At 42.1% G+C, this 22,682-nt stretch overlaps 1 protein-coding gene across 1 annotated transcript; it reads right to left on the reverse strand.

The window, feature by feature from the left end:
* Positions 1-2,273: 2,273 nt before the first annotated feature.
* Positions 2,274-19,827, reverse strand: LOC142025823 (poly(A) polymerase gamma-like). Its single transcript, XM_075018502.1, has 21 exons — positions 19,791-19,827; positions 19,058-19,289; positions 18,915-18,981; positions 18,161-18,242; positions 17,961-18,070; positions 16,673-16,726; positions 15,491-15,602; positions 14,713-14,802; positions 13,943-14,081; positions 13,714-13,786; positions 13,508-13,628; positions 13,106-13,190; positions 12,644-12,697; positions 10,125-10,244; positions 9,676-9,785; positions 7,233-7,354; positions 6,971-7,140; positions 5,944-6,050; positions 5,629-5,867; positions 4,672-4,743; positions 2,274-2,486 (listed from the first exon to the last, which is right to left on the reverse strand). The coding sequence occupies exons 1-21, from the start codon at positions 19,825-19,827 to the stop codon at positions 2,448-2,450; spliced, it is 2,235 nt and encodes a 744-aa protein (XP_074874603.1). The 3' UTR covers positions 2,274-2,447.
* Between the last annotated feature and the right edge of the window lie 2,855 nt (positions 19,828-22,682).

A 22,682-nucleotide genomic window follows, 5' to 3' on the forward strand; every position in this document is an offset into this window, starting at 1 on the left:
TTACAGCATTTTCTAGCTTTAGTTAATGCTGTAGCAAGTAGGTACTTTGTAGGTTATGGCTAGTCAACACGTCCTATTTTAAGGCCACATGTTCAGTTACTCCAAGTTTGCCAGAAACTTTTCTTTGGTGTAAGATTACATATAGTGGGCCTCCAGCTGATTTTCAGGAAAAACACAACAGAAACGACTCAGTCCTTGGTGAGCATGATCATGAGGAACACAGGCTGCTTCAATTAGATTCAAAGAATCTTCAAAACTTTCGTTTAGAAAGTCTTAACTTCTCCATATTTCAGAAACAGGGACATTAAATTTAGCACAGAGGCTATGCTGGTGTCACTCTTGGACTTCCTGCTCGTCCTTTGGAAACATGCACGTATCTGGGCACGTCTTGAACCTTGGAAAAGACTGAACTTACCCATGCTTGCCAGACTTGCTTAGTAGCCAAATTTTGCAGCTTTCTCTCCATTGCACGTACTGCAGAGAGTGAGCTGGATGGTCCCCGCAGCAGGTGGCTGATTGCCAGGCTGCCACACACTAAAACCAAAGCAGGGTAGGTTAGCTCTCCTCTGGTTTCAGGATTCCTGGGATTTTCACTCCATCAGCACAGAATAAAGTAGCACCCGGTTCAAATGCAGAGGAAGCAAAGACGGACTGGGGTGAGAAAGGAAGACGGGCAAGAGTCTGAGGTCAGCCGAACCGAGGAGAGATGAGGTGTGAGTAAGAAACAAGGTTGGGTGAAGACAGCAGGTCATTCAGACAGGGTCTTCCCAGCAAAGAGGAACTGCCCAAGGACAAGCAGTCCCAGTCTGATTTTCTTGATTTCTAGCCCTTTCCTGAAGGTCAGACAGCCGAGAGCTCAACAGGCTGCATCTTCTGCAACAAGGTAAGCATCAGCCCCCAGGCTACCGTTTTGCCAAGAGCCCCCCCAGAAACTACACAAGGTCCAGCAGCCTGGAGCCCCGAGCCCGCGGGCCACGCTCGGAGCTGGGCACCCCAGGGGTAGATGGTGGCTGAAGAAACCCTTAGGCGCAGGGAAGGGGAGGGAGTCCATGCTGACCAGCATGCTAGGAGGCAGCAGGCAGTGCTCAACAGCCCACCCCTCGCCTCCTTCTCGGAAAACACCCCACTGGACTCTGCTTAGTCCAACCTGGCCCCGCAGCACTCGACGAAAGGCAGAGCAACAGCAGAGCCGGCCAGGAAGCAGGGGGCTGTGGCTGGTCCCCCCAACCCCTCTATCACTTGCTCTCTCTAGTTTCTACAGGGACATCCATTGCAACAGCAGAAGTGGAGGCGCCTTCACACGAACCACTTCTTTGCTTAGACCTAACAAGTAAAACCACAGGAGATGAGAATTCCTGCAATGGAACGTCTTGCTCAAAGTTACTAACCGTACACCATTTCAATGCAGAGCTGCTCCTCTTTAAGGAGATTGATCATGCATCCCTCACCCCCTCCAGCTGGACCTCCAAGCCACACACACAGAGCACCCAGCTAAGAAAGCAGACAGAAAACAGCAAAGTTTGCAGGAAGTCTGGTATCAAGGAGCCTCCCTCACCTTCAAGTCCAAGATATTTTCTGGCTCTGGTCATCTTGTGTTCAGCACGATCACAATTAAATACATTCAGTATTGGGTTTAGGGTCTTAGGGGGATGTATTGTGGTAGAAGCAAGAGAAAACAATGCGTTTGTTACTGGGTTTTGTTTTAGCTTAGGCATTTACTTACTTGGGGTTTGTCGATAACCCTGAGGATCTTGCAAAGCTAGCACTGATTGCTTTGCTTTTCAGTAAAAACAAAAATGAGGAAGAAGGCCACATACAGCTTTTCTCTCCTTCAGGTATTCCAGAAAGAACTTGCCCTACTACCAGCTCCATCTGGCAAATGACTAAAAACCTCTGTCCCCAGATGATCAGTGATAAGACACTATGCCAGGAAGTGATGTGATGATGCAATTGGTAACAGCTAAGAAGTGCTTCTTCTAGCACTGACTCTTGCTGACCTACGCTGGACCAGATTCAGACAGGACTGCTAGAGTCAACAGCAGCTGCAAAGTTATAACCGCCTATGTTTCCCAGAGCATATAAAAGCCTGCTGGAAGGATTCACCCTAAAGGACAGGAACCACGCTTGGCAATAATGTCTCTAGCTTGGGTTGTTTCCTTCTGTGCATTGTAGGGAGAGGAGTCTTTATGCACGAGGAACTTGCCTTTCAATCACTTTGACAGAAGACTTGCTCCATAAACAAAGGAAAACATTTCAGTTGAATTGGTGCAGTGTGAACTTTATTTAAAACAGCTGTAATCTAATCTGCATAGTGCTGGGGCAGCATCCAACCTCTGCACTAGCCAGGGAAACTCCAGAACAGCAACATCACTCTGCACGGGGCCAAGCGTTGAGTCAGGGTAGATTAAAGCGTGTCATCTGACCTATGCTGGATCAAGTCCAGGAAACTAGTAACCTGACTTCTTCCTAAACTTCTTCTTAACAGCCTAAGAGTGAGGGGGGATAAAAACAACAACAACAAAGCACAATTAGAAGATAATTCTGCAAAGCAAGAGTTAAAAAAAAAAATCCATGTAAAGGCATATACTTTGATATCAATTAGCTAGGTTAGTTTGAGACCAGTTGCAGAAATGCATGTGCTGACTAGAGGTTAAGGGCACAACGGCCTTTAACAGTCTTGGAATATTCAAGTGGAAGAATTTGTTTAAAAGCATGGTAATATTACAGGCTTGTAGACCATTACAAAACACTTTTCATAGTTGCTTTGCTGTTTATCTTATCACCTACTCCAGCTTTAATTCCCTCAAATTCAGGATGGAGTTTTATTTACACAGGTGCTGAAGTTGTATACCTACTGTAACTAGTACACAGACTTGACAGTATTGAAAGACCATGGTTTTAACACAGGTCACAAAACCAAGGTAACCATTTTATAAACTCAAGGTGTAGCTCTGCTAAAAGCCACTTAAGTAGCATGGGTTCTCTTTCTTCATTTCAACCTGTGAGTAAACCTAAGCCTTGCACTCTTAAGTTTTGGTTTTTTTCGAGGGGAGAAGGAGGAATAAGACCTCTCAAACCCACTAAGGCACATTTTCTAAGAGATGAATTGCACTTGAAGCAAGCTGGAAACCAGAGGTAATAAGGAAAAAAGGTAAGTATACGGTCATGGTCATGCTTCCTCCACAAGTTTGGAACACCAGCAGTAGGGGGAATGCTGGAGAATGAAGACCGTGCAAGATAGCTACATGCCCCTTCGGTCTTGTCACTAGGGTTTGAGGTGGATGCTTAAGATGATCAGAGCTCAGAATTGCTCTTTAAGCCAAGCAACTAATTTTAAAAGAAGTCAGGGGTATCTGTTGTCCGCACAGCAAACTGGGACTTCAGCTGTCAACGCAGTTTGCAAGCTGCACTATTCAGAGGGTGTGAATTCAAAACCTGGAAATACTAGAAGCAGGAAAGCAGTGTTCCTAGTCTCCTCAAATTTACTCTACCATGACATCATCATTTTGTAGAACATACTTGTTGTGGCACTGCCCTGCCCGCCTTACATTTGGTTTACTTGTTTGGGGTTTTTAAGCAGATCCCACGTGCATTAAAAAAAAAAAAAAAGAAAAAATTATTTTTGGAAGACAGTATTTTACAGTACATATGAAAATACTCTGGAAAAACATACAACTTCATTTACAAAAACACCAAGTTATAAAGAAATTACAATAAAGAGATAGCACAACATTTCTTTCATAGGATCAGAATTTCTCCCCACCCCTCAAAAAACCCTCCTGCACTTAACTGGGTAAGCAGTGTTACCGGTTTACAGAACTGGAACTTCAGACTACTACAAGTTGTCATGTAACCACGCAGAACAGCTTTCAGGGATTATCTGAAAACACTCTCTGCATGCCAATTCCTTTCAAGACTCTACCTTGCAGGTGGGTAGCAGTGTCACAACAGCCTTGGCTATTGCAATGTTTAAGTACATCTTCAGCTGTGTGTTCTGAGTTTAGCTTTCCTACCCAGCGACAACAAAAAAGCCCTCAAGTCTCATGCTGGAGCAGTCTCAAGACAAAAATCAGATACAACGGCATGGGACACGTCTATCATCTCCATACCTTGGTAGCATCCTCTGCTGCATTGTCTTCAATACTTCAATTATTTATGGGCCTCCACGGGAGGCAATACTTGTGTAGCACGTGGCCGTGTTAGGCAGGGGACAGCTGCTAGCTGAGGAAGCTGAGCCCCATTGTGATAGCTGCACAGGAGTGTATGTGCCAAACGGGAAAATAGCTTACGAGGAGAACAATAGATGCACATGCACTAGGAAAGCACAAATGAATACAAGCACGTTCATACACACTTGAAACCACAACGTGGTTGCAGTAACTACTTAACCTGTTGACATACATTCTGAATCCAAGTCACAGGGCAGCTTGGTTTTTGTGGCCTTTTCCAAAGCTGTTTCAGCTAGTGACGGTCAAGACTTTTGAAAAGACTAATAGGGATAACTCTGACAAGAATGTATTTGGGAAATGAAGACTGAAAAAAGTTAAGCTAAAAAGCATATTTTTGTTTACATCAATAAACGTGTAGAGTATTGATGTGAGGTAGTCTAGGCACTAGAAGAGTCCATTCAGCTTTTCAGTTAGCTACTGAGTAAAACCCCTTCCCAATTACATTGTCTGTAGATCTGCTGCTGACATCTTCTGGATTGCCACCGCCTTTGAATGCTGAATCCTGGCCAGTTAACTAGAAGAACAGAACACACAGACTCAAAATAATTGCTATACTGAAGTTACCTTCATATTTGAGTACAGCTTCCAGTCAACACATTAAACATATTAGCGGCCATTCTTAAAACAATATTTAGACAACACTACCCTTACCACACAGGAATCTCAAGCCTCGCAAGAAGTCGTACTACCCAAACCTTGAAATCTGTACCTGAAGTATTCATTAGTAGGTAACAGTTCTGCAAGCTGATTCTTTACAAGTGTCAAAATTGAGTTTTTTCTAGTTGTTCTGTGCCTCAAATCAGAGGTCAAGCCACACAAACAGCTGTTTAAGGCGAGTTATGTAGAGCAGGAAAACAAATCAAGCATTAATCAAAAGATTCCACAAAACCAAGATTTAACAAGCAACTCCACACGCTCATTTCAGCAGTGGACAACCTGTTGAGTAGGCTGCTGACTTCTAAAGCAGCAAAACTATCAAGAGGCATTCAAAAATCATCTGCCAGAACAAGATTAGCTCATACGTCTACATTTATAAGATTCATATCCTCTTCCTTTTGAGATTTGGGGTTTTTTTCTGAATTAAAAACTGCTTCCAGTTCATTGAGCAATCGGTCAGTGCAGTAATATACAAGTACAGTAGTATTTAGAGAGCCTGCCACCAGACCAAAACCAGTCACTAGTGCCAGATCTTGGGGAAAAAAAATTGTTTAATAGCTATACAGTACGTTCAAGACAATTTCTCACACCTACATCCTAGTAAAACTAGCATTATGCTTAAATTTAGATTCCTGAATCCACTGGGGATGCATATATGCATTTCTGCTCAGTTATGTCATTCATTGTACATCAAGAATTAATTCTACTTCAAACCCTCCCTGGCCTAGCCCCCCTTCCTTACCTTTTCTCCGTCTGCTAGTGTTTTGGGCCGTTCTTCTGATGGAGGTGAATGAGGTCCCTCAGTGGTCAGTGAATAAGGTCGTTTAGGTGCAGTGTTCTTAGGATCTGTAATTCGAGTCCCACTTAATTCATGCTGTCCTTGGACAAAACGTGCTCCTGGTTGAGAAACTGTGTTACGTCCTGGAATGGTGCCACCAACTGGAGGTCCCAATGTTCTCATTGCAACTGTAGCCTCCGCTTCTGTAAGAGACACCGCGCTTCTAGAGTTCAGCCATGAAATTAAAGACTGCATTCCACCCACTACGTCAATACATACTTGAATCAGTAACAGGAATGGAGAGTCCCTTAGGCACTGATGGCACAGCTACACGAGGTAGCTTCTCTCTCTTGTTAGCATCGTTAGGTTTCTGGTACACAGCATTTCTGTAAGAGTCAGATGCTAGAGTTATAAAATGCTCGTTTGTAAAATACTATACATTTCCTTTCCAGAAAGCCCATGCAAGACACATGTCTGTCTTCTTAGCTCATTGTCACAGCTCTACCAAACAACAAACTCACAGGCCATCTAGCACGAGATCTTCATTTTGCTGAACTTCAGACCGCAAATTTAAACTTCAGCGTTTTCTTTAGTCAGTCTCTATGTACTTGTACTGTCTTCCAGCTTAGTATATCCAGCACTCTGTACTGCTTTTCATGAATGTATCTGCTCTACCCATACAGGCATCCCATTTTATTTTATTTTTAATGCTACTCCTACAGTACCAAACGGTCTGAACACAGCAGGCATTACACATTTGGTACTCTTGGGCTATTACTCTCAAGATTACATATTCCTCCTGGGCTGAAGTAGCTCATGAACAAGCAGACCTCCCAGGAAGTGACACCCACTTTTACTGCCCGAGTTCTCATACTGCTGCACCAAGGCAGCAGCAGCTCTAGTGTTGCTGTGATCAAGATCAGCACTTCAGTAGAACATCATACTGCTTGGCATTAACCAGACTTTTTGTTAGAAAGAACAAAATTACCTACATAGAAAACACTCCGGCTTCAACTTACACACTAACCCAAGGGGATCTACATTCAAGACCAAATAATTCCTCCGGTATCCACTTCTCCTTTCCTCCTACATGTCTTCATGGATATTAAATTCATTTTTTCAAGGATTTCTTTAACCTGCCTCTCCCCATGTGCCCAAAGGAGATGACAGCTTTGTTCCTGAAGCCATTAGAGCCCTCCACATGCTTATGAACAACACAGATTCAAACAAGAAATCCTAGACCTCATTCACATCGCGAGTCAGTTAAAAAGCAGCTTCTTCACAGCTTTAAGGTTACGGTGCTAACCTTTCTCTCTCGGCTGTAGAGGTGTCCACTTTAGAAATCTTATGTAACAAAGAGGAATTATCTGGTGTTCTGGAGCCCGTGTCTCTGGAACTGTCCAAACAGCTTCCATCTGAAGAAGTCCTTTTGCGCTGAAGCCCACCAGCATTTTGACTAGTACCTGGCATGCTTTGCTGAAACAACACCATCAAAATAATGAAGTCTTCAAGTAATTATTAAAGCAAAAAAAAAAAAAATTGCCAGAAGAGCCCAATTTTTATTATACCTTCTTTCTTTTCTGTAAGGTTTCTGCAGGCAAAAAATGGTGGAGGTGCTTTCTCTTCACGTGAGCTGCCTCGATCTTCATACCTTCCTTTAGCACATTGAGGTAGTTAGCCTGGCTGTAAACTAACAGGAAATGTAGTGTTGTAGCTTAGTGGGAATGTTTGCATTGGGTATTTGTCAAAGTTACACATGGTTTCGTTAGAAACAGCAAGCCTTGAAGTCTGCCCAGCCCAAACAAAGAACAAGAAGTTGTCTCAAGATGAAAGTGACCCCAGATGCCCATTTCACATCCAGTACAGACCAGACACGTAACAGCTATTTTAAGTTCAAACATGCATTTATGTGCTCAGTTACAGCTGTGGTTTGCTAGTCATGCAGCTCACCTCTGAGCTGATTTTAACCTGAAGGAGATCATACTCCTTAACCCTTAGTTGTCTGGTTGAAGATAGATCTAGATGACTTTCTGAATCAACCCAATTGTGCTCAGCTGATGAGAGAACAGACACCTTACTCAAGATTCAGACTAATTTTTTTTATCTGATATTTACAGTGGCGATTGTGCGGTTTTTTCCTAACAGTTCTGTAACATCATACAACTTTTCAGTAATTTAGGTGTTAAAACTCTACCTGTCCAAGACAGACGGGATTTGAAGGACATCTGACTTATCAGAACCACTACAATTTAAACCAGTTCTTCTTACGTGCCAGCAAGCAACCTTTCATGCAACTAAAAAACGCTATACTAGCACAGCAGTTTTTACAGAATTAAGGCACATTTAGAGAAGTTTAACAAGCCTGTCGTGAGCATAGCTGGAAAGTCAGCTTACTAGCATACAGAGTGGGAATCAAAGGAAGGACATGCAACCAAAACAAAAAGGCTTACAACAAGTCTTTCTGCAGGAGATCTAGAAGTGAAATAAAAGCACAAATGTGAACATTCAACCAGCAGGAACAGTTGCTTCAGAGTAAATCCAATAATGTTGTTATGGAAAAGTGAGATAAAGTTCATTTAACAAAAGCCTTCCAAACTGTGAGCCTTATACTCTTGAGCCCATCAACTTTGCCCTCTCAAAATATTCTCTCAAAGTCAAGGCACATGATAAAAGCTTTCTTGCACGTAACTACTGGTCACTCCCACATTTGCCAAAGGATATCACACCTCTCAAGAAATACCTTTTCTGGTCAATCTCTCTGCGTTCAAACCCTGTATCTGAAACATACGATAGGCTGTGCTTCACTAAACTGAGAGCACACAGCTATGCTAATCAAGTCTGTGCACAGAAATACAGGATTCAACATTAGTTCTAGCCTCTCAGCAGTACACAAACCTTGTTGACATGATTTACATTTGCCACAACATTCAAACACAGTGCCACTGGATGTCACGTACAAGACAAGCATCAGTTCGGGTAACAGTGCAAGTCCGAGGAAGTCACCCCACCTGGCCTGAAACTCAGACAAGCGTTTTGATGCCTTTTTTCTGTGCTTTTCTCATATCCCAAAGCATGAGCTAAAAAGAAGGTCCGCTTTTGCTGCATTTACTCATGTTGTCTGAGCAACACAACACACAGCTCACGCTGGTACCATGGAGAAATGTTTGTTTGCACTGATGAAGAGTTTAAAGGAGTCCACTGTTTAGAACTTTTTGTCCAAACGCACCTGTCACTTCAGAAGAGTAACCCGATTTCCTTAGTTTGGCATTATGATAGCAAGGCATGAGCCTCACAGCACACGTGCGCTTCTGAAAGGCACAAGAGCAGTCAGCTTGGGAAGAAGTAAACAGACTGTGGAAAAGACCTATACTTTCAGACGACTGCTCACCCCCAAACCCCTTTATTCTAGCATTATCTAACAACGCTTGCGATATTACTTTATTTCTGCATCTATCAAAAGGAATAAAGTAAGATGAACATGGAGCTTGACGTGCAAGACTGCATGTCGTTACGATGTGACCACTCACTGCCTTTCAAAGTTCTGGGATGGTATCCTACACAAACTGTTATTTTGGAAACAATACTGTCAACAGGCATTCACAACTTAATTTTAGAGCCCGATACAGTTAATTCCCACTTCCAAAGTTCAGCAACTGACAACTGCTTTTGACAAGTGTAGCTACACCCAGTAAAGGGACATCTCTCTCCTGGCTTCACATCTGACTGTCCATTTCAGGAATCGCAGTTCCTTTCTGATCGTTTACTATGATCTGCAGAACTGTTATTTCACATAGGGGATATGGTATATAGGACTGTAGTACACACTTTTGTTTCAAGGTGGACTTACATTGCCAAAGTGTCAAAATAGTATGTTTCTAAGGCTAATCTTCTATGTGTCACGCTCTACAGAAATAGCTAATACCAGAAGGAAGCACAATTCACTTTGCGAAGCAACTTGCACTAGAATAAAAAAATGAAACCCTACGAGACTAGAGCAAAATAGAGGCTTACCTGTATCCTTGAATGACTGTGTAACGCACGTTAAATCAACGTTAACACTTGCTGCATTTTCCACTTTCCTAAACACGATTCCAAGAAACCACATTGACACATATCCACTCCTAAAAAGACACAGTCACAAATCTATCATTTATGCACAGATGCCAGTTATTTGGGTGCTAGTATCTACTCTCAAGAAGGGCTTAAGCAAAACAGTTTAGTTGTACGCAGCAGCTAAAGATGGGAGTCAGCCCATTCTCAAGTTCTCCGAGAACTCCTCCCTCAAGTTCTCCCTTCTTTAAAAAGATCCTACATGCTCAGAACCTTGCCCGTCAGACCTCGTACCTACAAAACAGTAGGTACGTAACTGAGCATCTCTCACAGGTAAGCTGAGGTGAAGGAATATAAACAAGGTACAATACATCGGCCAAACTCCAGTTCAGAAAAGTAATGGAACTCACTGTTTACAAAGTTCTCGGCTGCCAGGGAAAGACTGTGGCTTTACATGTGCAATAGATATAAATTCATTCCTCTCCAAGTTTCCAACCAGCACACGAATTTTAGATTCCACAAGGCCAATCCTGACAAGAACAAGAGACATTTACTCATTTTTGACTGTATCCAGCACAGTAGTTATACGCTTTCTTATAATACAATGCTAATACAAAAATGCTAACCAGTCAGTAAGTAGTAAGATTCATTCAGCTGAGCAGATACTAGATATTTATATCACACACACTGGAGCTGGAGATGTTTCCAGGCACATTGGAGCTTCAAAGTTTCCAAAGACAGAGGCAGTAAGTAAGTTCAACTTGTACTCTTAACAGGTCAGACACAACACTTCAACATATAACCTATGATGAAAATATCAACAAGAAGCAGATTCCCAGCACCTCTGGCTGCATTTTGAAGTGCAGCAAAACTTCTTTTTTACCCCAAAGATCAAGGAGAACAACCCTTTAGAAAAGGCTCAAGCACAACTCTTCCATTACACCTGAGTAAAGATGCTATTCTTCCTGCAGATTGACCTGTGAAAAGAGTTTACCCTCTTCCAGCCAAACTGAAAAATATAGTTCCTTTACTAAACAAACGATCCAGTCAACACAGTCTCATCAGAGACTTACCCAAGAAATGTATCATGACCACAAAGGCTATTCTTTTAAATGAAGTACTGGCATTTTACCCTTCTACCTGAAACACTGCTACCCTTGAAAGCAGTCAGAACTCTCTACGTTCTTCACAAGTATCGTATGTTGATGAACAACAGAGATGTGCCATCTATTCCCAAATCCATTCAAGAGTTGGTGAACTAAACTTGTTCTTATAGCAAACGGAAGCAAGTTTGTCTTCTGCTTTTCATTTTCCCAGATGCAAAACTAAGCCCCGTTTGCTGCCATTTCTGTCACTGCAAAAACGTCAGCTTTTACTGCAGCCAGGACTTTCCTCATCTTTATTGTGAGATACAATAAGCCTTCTTCACTTAAAACATTTCACATTAAAAACTATTTGGCTCTAAGCCCTCTGCCCATAACTCCTTGTTGTATACCTAACTGCGACTGACATCAAGCTGTAGCTGACACGATTTTTAAGTGAACAAATTAACAAGTTCAGGTAAGAGGTATTACCTACTAGAGCTATCTTTAAACAGGAAATAAGATGTCTTTCAGAGGTAGCGCAAGAATTAAATCATTTGCCTTAAAGCGCAAGCCAAACCCTGAAGTATAACCAAGGTGTCCTCAGAACAGGGGTCTGGTACACACAGCGATTTTCCTTGCTTACTTGAGCAAGGCAGGCAAAGCACTCATTTCTTCAGAATAAGAACACCACACACATTACAGTACCTTAATTCCTCACCGTTTCCCCTTATTTCAAGACTCACAATTAGTCAGCCCATTCACACAGGTTCAACAAGTTATTATTGGCATGTCTCCCTTGAGACAGTGACAAATACCATGTCAGAAGCAGTCATGTTCTCTAACCACAGTTGAAGTGGTTCTCACATTACCTTTCACAAAGTAGATCAGCACTCCTGCAATTTACCTATCCACTACCAAGCATGCTGAGATGATCATTTCCAGCACTAAACACAAGATGCCTGAGCACACTACTAGATTAAAACTTAGTAAACACTATTTATCAGCATTCAGGTACTCTGTGCAGACGGTCAGGTTTCACCCCGATTAAACAGCCTTGTTTCACTTCACTGGAGAAAAGTAGGCTCTGGAACAGGCGGACTACATAACCAGAGCAACTTAGCATTGAGTGCAATCTAGTCCTAAATTAAATATTACATCCAGTAAAAAAGCTATGAAACCAAGTCTTCTAAGGCTCTACAACAGTTGTCCTCAAAGTGTCGGGGGGGGATGTACCCCAGGGGGTGCACAAGACAATCCACTGGGTCCAGGAAGAAAAGTTGAGAACTTCAGTAATGTGTACGTAACTTGTAAAGAAGTAGATCTAGACCGCAACTATGTGTTCAAAAATTACTATTTTTTTTTTGTTTTGCTCACAGGAGTGCACAAAAGTTTGGAGACCACTGGTCTATAAGTCAGTAAAAGATCAAGCTCTCCGGTGTCCACTACACATCTGATGACATCAAGTAATCCCCATTTACTTCAGTCTCTGCAACAAGGAACATCTTCCTAACTGAAGTAGCCTTGGGTAAGTAGTCTCCTTAGACTCCTGGCATCTGCTTCTCGAGATGACACAGAGCATACGCACACTAACCCTCTTTGCTCCTTCTCATCATGACTTAGGTCTTTAGGTTAACTTCTTAAACAGCAAGATAACTTATGCTAACTTCCCTTCACAAGAAAGCTTTTAGTTTTGCTGAGGAACTGTCTACTTAACTCCGTACTGTATTCCATGCCTAGCTGCACAGTCGAGTACTTTATTTTTGTGAACTGTATTAACCAAATGAAGGGCAACACTGAACTGAGCGTCAATGATGTATTGAACCCACACTCAAAGCAAGACTTACCACTCTAAGTGATGCTCTTTAGTAGAGGCACTAGCGGTCAGCACAATATAATGTCTAGAAGAAAAGAAAAAGTAACATCCTAGCTCAGGACTTGATATTCCTTCAAATGAATCCAAAACTGCCTTAAATGTACAGAAAATGACTTCCAGACAAGACACATTATATCCTGCAGGCAGCACAGTATTAACTGAAGAAAAACTGATTACATCCTTCAGAATTGCGTTCTGCTGCCTTCTGAGTATCAGAGCTGATTTTTTTTTAATAAAAACAGTGTCAGTGGCAAAACACAAACAGTTTTTCTATCTTCCCTATACTTATCCTTACCAAAATTCCTATGACTACCTCCAGCTTCTGAAGAACAAACATATCAATGCCATCTCGTATTTCGACTGCAAGCTAAAACTCACTATGCTAACCAGTACGGCAATCATTTCAAGTTCAGGTAACAGACTTCATACATACTTGTATTTCTGAAAGAAGTCCAGTGGTTCAAAGAGCTTTGACCAGTCTGATTTTCCTTGGAGAATCTCATTCGTAACTGCAAGACCTACAATTAAGGTTGAAAACCTTACTACCATTTTGTTTTTAAGACTAGCAGAGCGTGACAGAAACTTTATAAGAGAGAGGTTTTGAACAGTAATCGACAGATCAAAAAGCAGGAATTCCCTTGACACAATACACGCCTACTACAACAGTTCATTGTAAAACTGGTCCCTTGTTGCCTGCAACAGGTATACTTCCCAGAGAACTCTTCTGCCTAAAAGGGCACAACACCGCACGGAATATAACCAAGTCAGGTAATGTGGTTTCGTATTGCAAGAATTACACCTGTTAAGCAGTTAATAAGCATGGAAAGAGCTTTACCATGTCTGAACTCCTCCACCATTACCGCTCGCGTTGATGTAGATACGTTGTATGTAGAGTTCTGCTGCGGATAGGCTGGGGTGATGATAGGCATTACGTGGTATCGGTCTGATGGGTTCACCTGTGATGTTAAAACAATTGCGCTCGGCACCAGCAGCTTAGCTTAGAAGAAAGTTTAAAGGCTTCCAAATTCCATGTCTACATACCCTAGGGTCCCATACTGGTAAATTAAGACTGCTCTCTTCCTGTTGTTTCAGCAATACAGGTCCTGGCCACTCCCTAAACAAGAAAAGCCAGGAACTGACTGCCCATTTAAAACTCTGCCATGTAATTCAGGGTAGGACTGAACGGTGTTGGTCTAAATCTTATATAAAGAACCAGCTCAGAAAGTGTTACTGCTTTACGCAACTCAAAATAGTCATAAGTAGCTCTTACCATTCTGAAAAAACCAAGAAGAACTTGTTCACCAGAGTAGAAGCCAAAGCGTTTGGGTAGAGTTGACACGTTCTCGCTACTAGCACAGCACAGGAAACCCCACCAAGAAATCCCAGCACGTTGGAGTAAATGCCACGTCCTACAATGCAGACATTGTCGTTAGCCTGTAGTCTTCCCATGCCCAAGTATAGTCCTTCAAATTGACAGCACCACCTTCACAATCTATAGAATACCTAGCACCCTTCGGCCTCCAAGTCAGTTATTTTTGCAGTGCAACGAGGCCAAAACTGTTGGTCCTTACAGCGATGAGAAAAAGAATCGGTACCACACCACTTCCCAAAATACTGCTACTCTGAAATTTGCCTGCACTGCTACAGCTACTGCTTCACTCCAACTTCCCTTAAGAAGAAGGTTCTGCCATTCTTCTAGCACTTGCTCTAGTCACATGCGCAAACGGTATTTTCTTAGTCCTTATCTATCAAGCTTTTATACCTCACTGGGCTTTTTTATCCTTTCTAGTCAGGTTCCTGGTAAGCAATGCAGCACCTTGTCTTGTAGGCACTCCCCTCATCTCCCCACTCTACCCCCATTAAAAAAACCACAGAATCTACCTCACGGACAGTCCTTGAATCTAAACTAAAACACAGGTTTTGAACTAAAACCTGTTATTTAAACAGCTATCCAAAGATGAAGGACTTCTAACGCTATTGTTTTTTCAGCACGAGGTGCCTCTGAAAAGTTTAAAGATCACAAACAATCACATTACTCACGTTTTGCCCACAGTTTAATTGCGCGGAGCGTGAGCCGGAAGTTCTCTTTATTTGGCACTAGGTGCAGTATTTCATCAGTAACTCTGCAGCCTGTAAGAAAAAACAGTTGAAGTACAGCACTTCCTGGTAACAGGTACAAGTCAGTTCTGTGCTATACTGGATCAATAGCTTACAGTTTAGCCTGCAAGTCTATGAAAACAAGTTTGCGTTACTTGCTTTGTATTACCTTAAAAATCAGAGGTTACACATAACCTTACAGACACATAACATAACAAATTAGAGGTTACACATTCAGTAGCACCTCAGGTAACTGGTGCCCTCAACAGCTTTTTCATACTTTAGACTACAGCCAACATTTTTCAATAAGGCCCTTCTACAGGATTCCGAAAGCTAGGTTTCTTTCGACAGCCAGGAACAATTAAACCAGTCAGTGTTAAACAGTGAGCAACTTCGGCTTCAGGTATTTTAAATATCCTTTTTTTTTTTTTAATCAACTACCACACATTCTTCTCTATCAAGTGCTCTACCTATTCATCTGAAGCAGTTTCTGTGGCAAACTGGAACACCACACACACCCCAATCAAAGAAACATGCAACACAGGTCTATCTAAACACACAACTTGAAACAGCTAAATTTAAGCCCACTCGCCACCTCCTCAGACCTCAAGTATACAGGGGATCAGTTTCTGCACCCTGTACAGAAACTTGGGGTGTGTAACGTGCATTCCATACCAACTTTAGTAACATTTTCTTGTTAAAGATGTGCAAATATGCTTACCATTTAAGCTCCGTATACATCTTATATCCAGGCTTCTGAGACACGAGTTGTCTCTGAGATCAAGATTCTCAGCAACAGTTGGCACAGACAGTCTTGCAAACACGAGATCAATCTTAAGAGGAAAAAAGTGCCAACCGTTAGAATGCCCCGCAGTCTGCAAACAGCACACTGGTGGGGGACAGTTACTCAAGTCTAAAAAGAGTGGTTAACAGTTGTATTTAGAATTATGTGACTATAGATACATCTCCCAAGAGGTTTACTTCCCAGAAGACTCAACGCAATTTCTAGAAGTTCCCAATTTTATTTACAAAGCCTTCACTGCATCACCCCTTTCTTTTTAAGCTAGGGAAAGGAAGAGGGCATTTTAAGTTGGAAAAGATTACTCTAGACTTAGAGTTCCAATTAAAAGGGAACTTAAAATTATTCACAGAATTAAGACTTAAGTTCAGTCACCTCAACTATACTTCAGCAAAGGAGAGAGCATTTCCTTTATGCAGTAAGCCCTTTTGATTCTGAAGTATCTGGATTTTAGTACAGTCTGAGGCAAGAAGATTATCCTGTGAAAGTCTGTACCAGATAAAGGCCACAAAAAGGTCATTGAATAAATCTCTTTGTGATAGTGATACCAAGCAGTAACTCGCTTAGGTACTACAGCAGGCAGGTCTTGATTCATTGCCTAGGATGTATTCAAGATAGCTGGATTCCTGCAACTGACAAACCTAGGCGGGAGTCAAATGAGTACTTTCACTTTCCATTTTCCAGATTGTTTGTCCCACGACCACTTCATTTTGGATTTGCAGCAAAACATTTAGTCTGCTCACATGATTCGTACAGTGAACTACACTGTACACATCCCTCTGTAGATACCTAGCTTGGCAGAGCTAAGAAGACTTAGCAAGGACACCGCCTCTGCTCCCACTCTGCACGATCCTAGGGATAAATGCTATTCAAGCAGGCTACCCTGGTCTACAGCACAGGTCTAGAAAAAGATGTCCCTGATGCTCCCATGCCTGCTAGGCTCCCTAGGGGCTTCTTTTCCTATAAGCTCCCGTTCTACTGCAATGTCTTCTCCTGGGATACGTTGCGGTCCAAAATAGCACAGTCACAGCTCCCTGGAAAAGTTATCCTATTCCAAAGCAAGAAAAAATTTATTCACTTAAAAAAAAATAAACAAATGCTTACCTCAATGCCATCAAACTCAAACTTGACAACTGGTACATATGCATCTTCAACTGCCTGGAAAGGAGAGGATAACTGTGTAAGAAAACATGGTTTGCTACTTTAATGTTTCTCCTGAACTACGATCAAATGCAGAATTTACACTGCTAACTACTCAGTATAAAGACTGAGCTGCTTCCAAACCAAAAGAATTGTTCCTAAGCTGCAAGCAGTACAGCAAGCACTAAGATGGTATAATACTAGCTTTAACAAGTTATTTAGCCAAGAGATTCGGAGGCTGATCACATATTGTAATGAACAAACAGGGCACAATGAGCCATCAGTATCAGAGGTTGTAAGGTACTTAACCTTGGTGGTGAGGAAGAAAAGCAAGAGATTTCTGTAGCTATCTTACTACTGGTTAACATCCAGAGAAATCGAGGAAATTCTGTCCGCATTTGACAGCACGCACTAGCCTCCTGTATTTTTATTTTCTACCATGCCTGAGATGCTGTCAGCTACCTTATGGGACAGTTTTCAATTTTGTAGACCACTCGTCAGAACTGTGCCACAGCCCACTGAGTCTGTCTTCGGTCATCTAAACAAAGGCTCATTAGCTATGCATATGAAGTCTTTCAAAATGTCTGCACAAGGAAGACCAGGCTGAGAGAAACACTTCTCAGGAGTTCGGTTCTATACGCAAGGTACACAACATGTGCACCGGCGGGTCATTTTACAAGGCAGTTTTGTATAGTCACAGCACAGCTCCTATTGACTTTATGCAAAGCTGCCTGTGCGTCTCTTCTACAAAGTCTCAGGCTGAGTAGCCAGAGAAGAACAGGACCAGAGGAGAATGAATTAGAGGTCCTAAAGTACACCCAGAGGAACACCATGGCAAAGGTACTGACAGAAACCTTTCCACATCACATTCAACTTCCTCAGCTCTCAGGCTGCCCCTTCCTCTACCTGCACGCAGTTACCTTCTTGCCAAGCCCCTTGCTACAGCTAAGATGAAAGCAAGGCTCCTAGGGACAACCTTGCTTTTTGATACTATAGCCCACTCATTCCCAAACCATGGGTAGGGGAGAAGTGAACCACAGAGATTCTGATCGGACGTACAGTCATTGGGGAAGGGAACCAAAAGCTTGACTTCCAACACTTTCCTGCTGCGTAGACAGTATTTTACAAGGGACTCAGAAACAAGTCCCTTTTTAATTTTGGTTTGTAAGACAATCACTACCAATAGGAGTCTTTAACAGGAATATTCTTATTGTCGGAGTTGCACAATCTATCAAGGAGAGAGCTTGCTTACTCTCAGCTTTTTTATTTCCTCCTGACGTTGTAGTTTTTCAAAGAACGACTGAAAGAAATCCGATCTTTCTACATGTCTAGGAGCAACACAAGCCACATCTATGTCAGCACCTGCAAAGAGATGCCATTTCTTCTGTTACTCTTGGAAGACACTTTCAAACATTACAACTATGACCAGACAGCAAAAGAGCAAAAGTTTACCTTTAGTGTGTACTCCAAGCCTGTAAGAACCAAACGTAAATATTTTGCCACCAACATTTGCTACTACTGAAGGGGGAAGATTCTGTGGGTAGAAGAGAAAGAGTTTTCTGGAGAACAGAAAGATACACGTTGACCTACATGCAAGTTTAACTAGCATATAAGTTACTTAGAAAGACTACAACAGCCTCCATAAACAATGTCTTCTCCCTCCCATACTGAGCTGTTAGTCTAATAGACTGATACTGTTTTTCTGAAGGGAGTGCTTGCGACTCACAAACAGCAGCAACAAAAAAGGTGAGTAATGTAGCAGTCGCTTCATCAATTTAAACAAATTAAGACCTATTATCAGTCTTCCCTGCAGCAGAGCCGCATAAATTAACACCATCTAAGAGCCATACCAAAGGCAAGTCTAGAGTAGTAATTTCAAACTAGATTGAGTGCTGTAGGCTGTCTGGGGCAAGTTTACTGCCCAGTTACCGTCTATCTCCCCCCACAATGTCTTGTTTCAGCTTTGTTAACCGCTACAAGTCAACTGATCGAGCCACTTCACAAATTTATTCAGTGCCCCAAGGACTTGAAGGTCTTCATCTGAAGTATCTTTTATACATTATTTCAATGGCTCTTACTACAGATCTCCTTGATACTTAAGAAGGAAGTTAAATGTTGAACTTTAGCATAAATCCTAGTAGTATCGCCTTTGGAAGAAACAAAAAGGCTTCAGCTGTTTTGATAAGAACCTATCAAAAAACCTTACCTTGCTCTCACCGAGTTCTGAAATCCATTCTTTGACCAAGTTATTCAGTCTACCAAGAACGACCAGCCTGTAAAGAAAACTCATGTTAAGTTTGCCCTAAAAAAAACCCCAGGACATTAACAAATTTTACAGTCTTGTTATACCTGTGATTCAGTTCTTCCTCCTCTTCAAATACCCCCAATGCTTTCATCGCTTCAAGCAGCTTCTGAGTATGAATGGAATCTATATCCGTAGGAGGAGCCAAGCTAATTGCAGAAGTAATTCCATAGTGCCTCGGAGGCTGGTTCTGCAGCCTAGGAGTACTGGGGGAGAAAATAAAATACCAAAGACCCCACAAAAGAAAAAAACAAAAACCAACAAAACAACAACCACCACCTTACTGCAAAACACCCTTCCACTTACAGGTTTCCAAATCAGCTTCTGCCCTTTTGCCCAGCATTAACATAAATGAGGGAAAAAAGATCCTGCTTATGGCTTTTAGATAACTTGACCTAACTTAGAAGCCACAACTACTTCTTTAAAAAACACTTGTGGATATAAGAAAAGATCCAAGTTGCTACCATCTGAAGACAGCTTATTTGCATTGCGCTAGACAGTTAGAACTGATCGCCAGAAAATGAAAAGGTTTGAAATCCACGAAGGGTGACACTACGTACAGCACAAGTTTTGGACACATTTCAGTTTCACAGCACTTTTGAGTTAAGGTTATTCCCATCAGCTTCCTGATCACATTAAACAAGACAAGTTAACACTGGCTTCTTTTAGTTCAATGTATTTGCTGTGCTTCTACTGATTCTGAAAGGACATTATAGTTGATTGCAGAGCAAGGACAAAGTGGTCTGTTAAACAGAGTTGTTGCAGTAAATTCAGCATTACCTTGGTTTTGTCCATGGAAGAGGATGAAGGAAAACATCAACCAATCTGCAGCTAATGTTGCTAGCAGAGCCTTGTGCTCTTAACATAGCGTTCCATTTTTATAGCTCAGATGCTTAGCTCTACATACATCTGGTTTAATCTAAATCCAAGAGATGTACGTCAGCATGCAGAGCAGCACAAGTTAAGCTCTGTTTGTAGAAGGTGCTCAAATCTGCTTTAGCTAGCTCACTGCCCAGTTAGGCTGAGCATTACCAGCTGAAACCAGGAGAGAGAAAGGAGTGGCACAGGAGGTAAGAACTGTACTTAATGGATCAAGGGTCTCTACAGAAACACTAGTAGCAAAAGGGGGACACACATTGAAAAGGTCTACAACTCATCATGCTTGTCAAAGAGTCCATATCCAGACCCTAAGGCTACAGGGATTACTGATGGCATTATTCAAACCGGCTATTTTCCTACTTCACAAATGGACAGCTCCAAATATTAGCTGGGTTAGTCAAGAGACGCTTAGAACTATTGAAGGCATCTGACCCACTTTGGCTAGAATGGGATGAGGCTCAAAGGACAGCCTCAACACTTGATTTTAAAAAGATAGCTTATTACAACTCCTTATTTCTAGTTGTTGCCTTTACTCTGCCACTGAGGGAAGATGGATTTCTCTCTTGCAGAGTAGCTTTGTCCAACTACAGACATAGCTTTTAGTCACCTAGTGGGCTCCCCCACCCCCCTTCTCTATGAGCTCATTTTTCAAACTTTTTTCTAGGCGTTTTCCAAAAAGCTCGAGGGGGTGGGGGGTGGTATTAGGACTGTAGCCCTATTAACTAGTCTCCCCAGTCAGAACGGCTGTTTACTTTCAAGTGTAACTAGGCCCTGACCTAATTTGCCTTGCCTTGTTTATAGGCATTGTCAACTTCCACTTCATAAGTAAAAATACTCCTAATGCGTATTTTCCTCCTTATGATACCATTTTCATAACAAATACAGAAGGAAAGCCTATGTTTAATTGCTGTGCATTACATCTAAATTAAAACGCCTACAGCAGCAACTTCCTACATGCTTTACGTATTACTTGCAGTGTACAACTTGCACTTCAGAAAGTTTGCACAGCACAAGAATGGCTTTTAGACTTTGCTAGCATCCAAGATCTTTCCAGTGTACAGAAGGCCACCATCTAGCTGCCTTTCATTGCTCCATTCTTCCTACAGAGGCTATAATTAGAGACTGACATAAAGGCCAATATCAATGAGATATATCTGATATTATGAAGAGTAAATTCTTTTAGTCAATAGTAGATATTTTACAGTTGCTTGCATGTATTACTGAAAATTTGATCTCACACCTTAAAAGTTGAGGAAAATGGCATTGGAAAGTTTTACTGAGAGAGTGACTTATGCCCAATAGAATTCGTTCCCCTTTTAGAATTAAATAAATAAATAATTAAATGCATAAAATCTTCCTTCTCTCTCTCTCAACTGTACCAGGCTGCCAGGCATATACAAAGAAGAGGTCTTATGAGACAAAGTAGCATACGTGGCATACTACCTATTCCTCCACCAGCCTTCTGTTTAAATGAGAAGTCTGTGGCAGTTTAATATTTTGCCAACTCTTGCTATGATTTGTCCACCATAGGGAACACCTCCAACGTACTTCTGTTGCGAGAGATCCCAATTTTATACAAGAAGTTCAACTGATTTGTTCCAAGTGGTGTCGCTCCTTTATAGCTTCACAAAGCCGCGAGCCATTTCTCCTGCATGCTCCGAGAGACAACGGATAAGTTTATACTATTACAGTTCAGGGAGTTGCCTTCAGCCTTCAGGGCGGTGTATGAGCCTTCACTGTGAACGCGTCTCTCCCACTCATGAGGTTGGCTTGCCTCCAGCCAGGTAGAAATGTATCACGCCAGCCTTTTCCACCCTCACCACTTGGGAGGACGAATGACTGGAAATCAGCTCCTGAACCCCCAAAATCGATAGCACAAACCAAACCAAACCAAAACAAAAAAACCCAAACAACAAACCAACCAAACCCAACCAACCAAGAAAACCCCCAAACCCCATGACCTTCACTGAAGTAAAACCACCTACACCTTCCATTCCTACCAGACAAACTCATGCTAAAAATAGCCTGCAGACACCTGCTGGCAAGCTAAAGCACCTTGCTCCTGACGACAGCATTCAGAGAAAGCCACTTTTTTTCCTGCCTTGAAGCTGGGTCGGTAGCCCGAGAGCAGCACCCAGCCGCAGGCCGTTACAAGCTTATGGTGACAACGCAATGCCGAGACACGCACAGAGAACCTTACGCACAACTACGTTAAAACCAGGGGCTCTGACAAATTTTTCTAACCTAAATGATTCTATGACTGTAGGGTTCAATTATATGGAACTTAGTTACTGGGCCTGAAAGTAGCTCATGGTCGCAAGAGCATTCCAGACACCTTTAGAAGGCCTTGAACAGAATAAACCAGAAGACAGAAGAAGAAAGATCCCAATTAGAAAAACACAGGTGCACATTCCACGATAAAGGGAACTTGGCACAAACAACCTCAATTCAGGGGCTTATCTTGGCCAATTGGACTGAGACAAGTTTCGCATGCTCTAGTTAATATAGCCAATTATGTCCTGTGTTTATGCGTGTGTAGAGAGCGAGTATAACTAACTGTATCTGACGTTTATACGCGTGGACAGTATCGATATAACCAATCACATTTTATGTTTGCGCACGTGGACACCAAATGCTTGCATGCAGCAGCCAATCAAAGCTTCTAAACAACTTAGAGAATTGTATAAGAATGATCAGCTAGGCTCAATAAACTGGCGACTTTAATCATCGTATTGGTGTTCTATCGTCCGGGCCCCGCATGGAATAACCCTAAACCCTACATATGACTCTATA

Source organism: Buteo buteo, chromosome 30, assembly GCF_964188355.1.
Source record: "Buteo buteo chromosome 30, bButBut1.hap1.1, whole genome shotgun sequence".
Lineage (NCBI taxonomy): Eukaryota > Metazoa > Chordata > Aves > Accipitriformes > Accipitridae > Buteo > Buteo buteo.

What these genes read in the sequence shown, in the direction of transcription:
- LOC142025823 (XM_075018502.1), bottom strand. Translation starts at nt 19,827, where the DNA reads ATGTTTTCCTTCATCCTCTTCCATGGACAAAACCAAG. An exon ending in GACTTCTTTCAGAAATACAA is followed by an intron (nt 12,698 to 13,105) that starts GTATGTATGAAG and finishes CTTTTCTTCTAG; the next exon opens with ACATTATATTGTGCTGACCG. An exon ending in AGCCGAGAACTTTGTAAACA is followed by an intron (nt 9,786 to 10,124) that starts GTGAGTTCCATT and finishes GTGTCTTTTTAG; the next exon opens with GAGTGGATATGTGTCAATGT.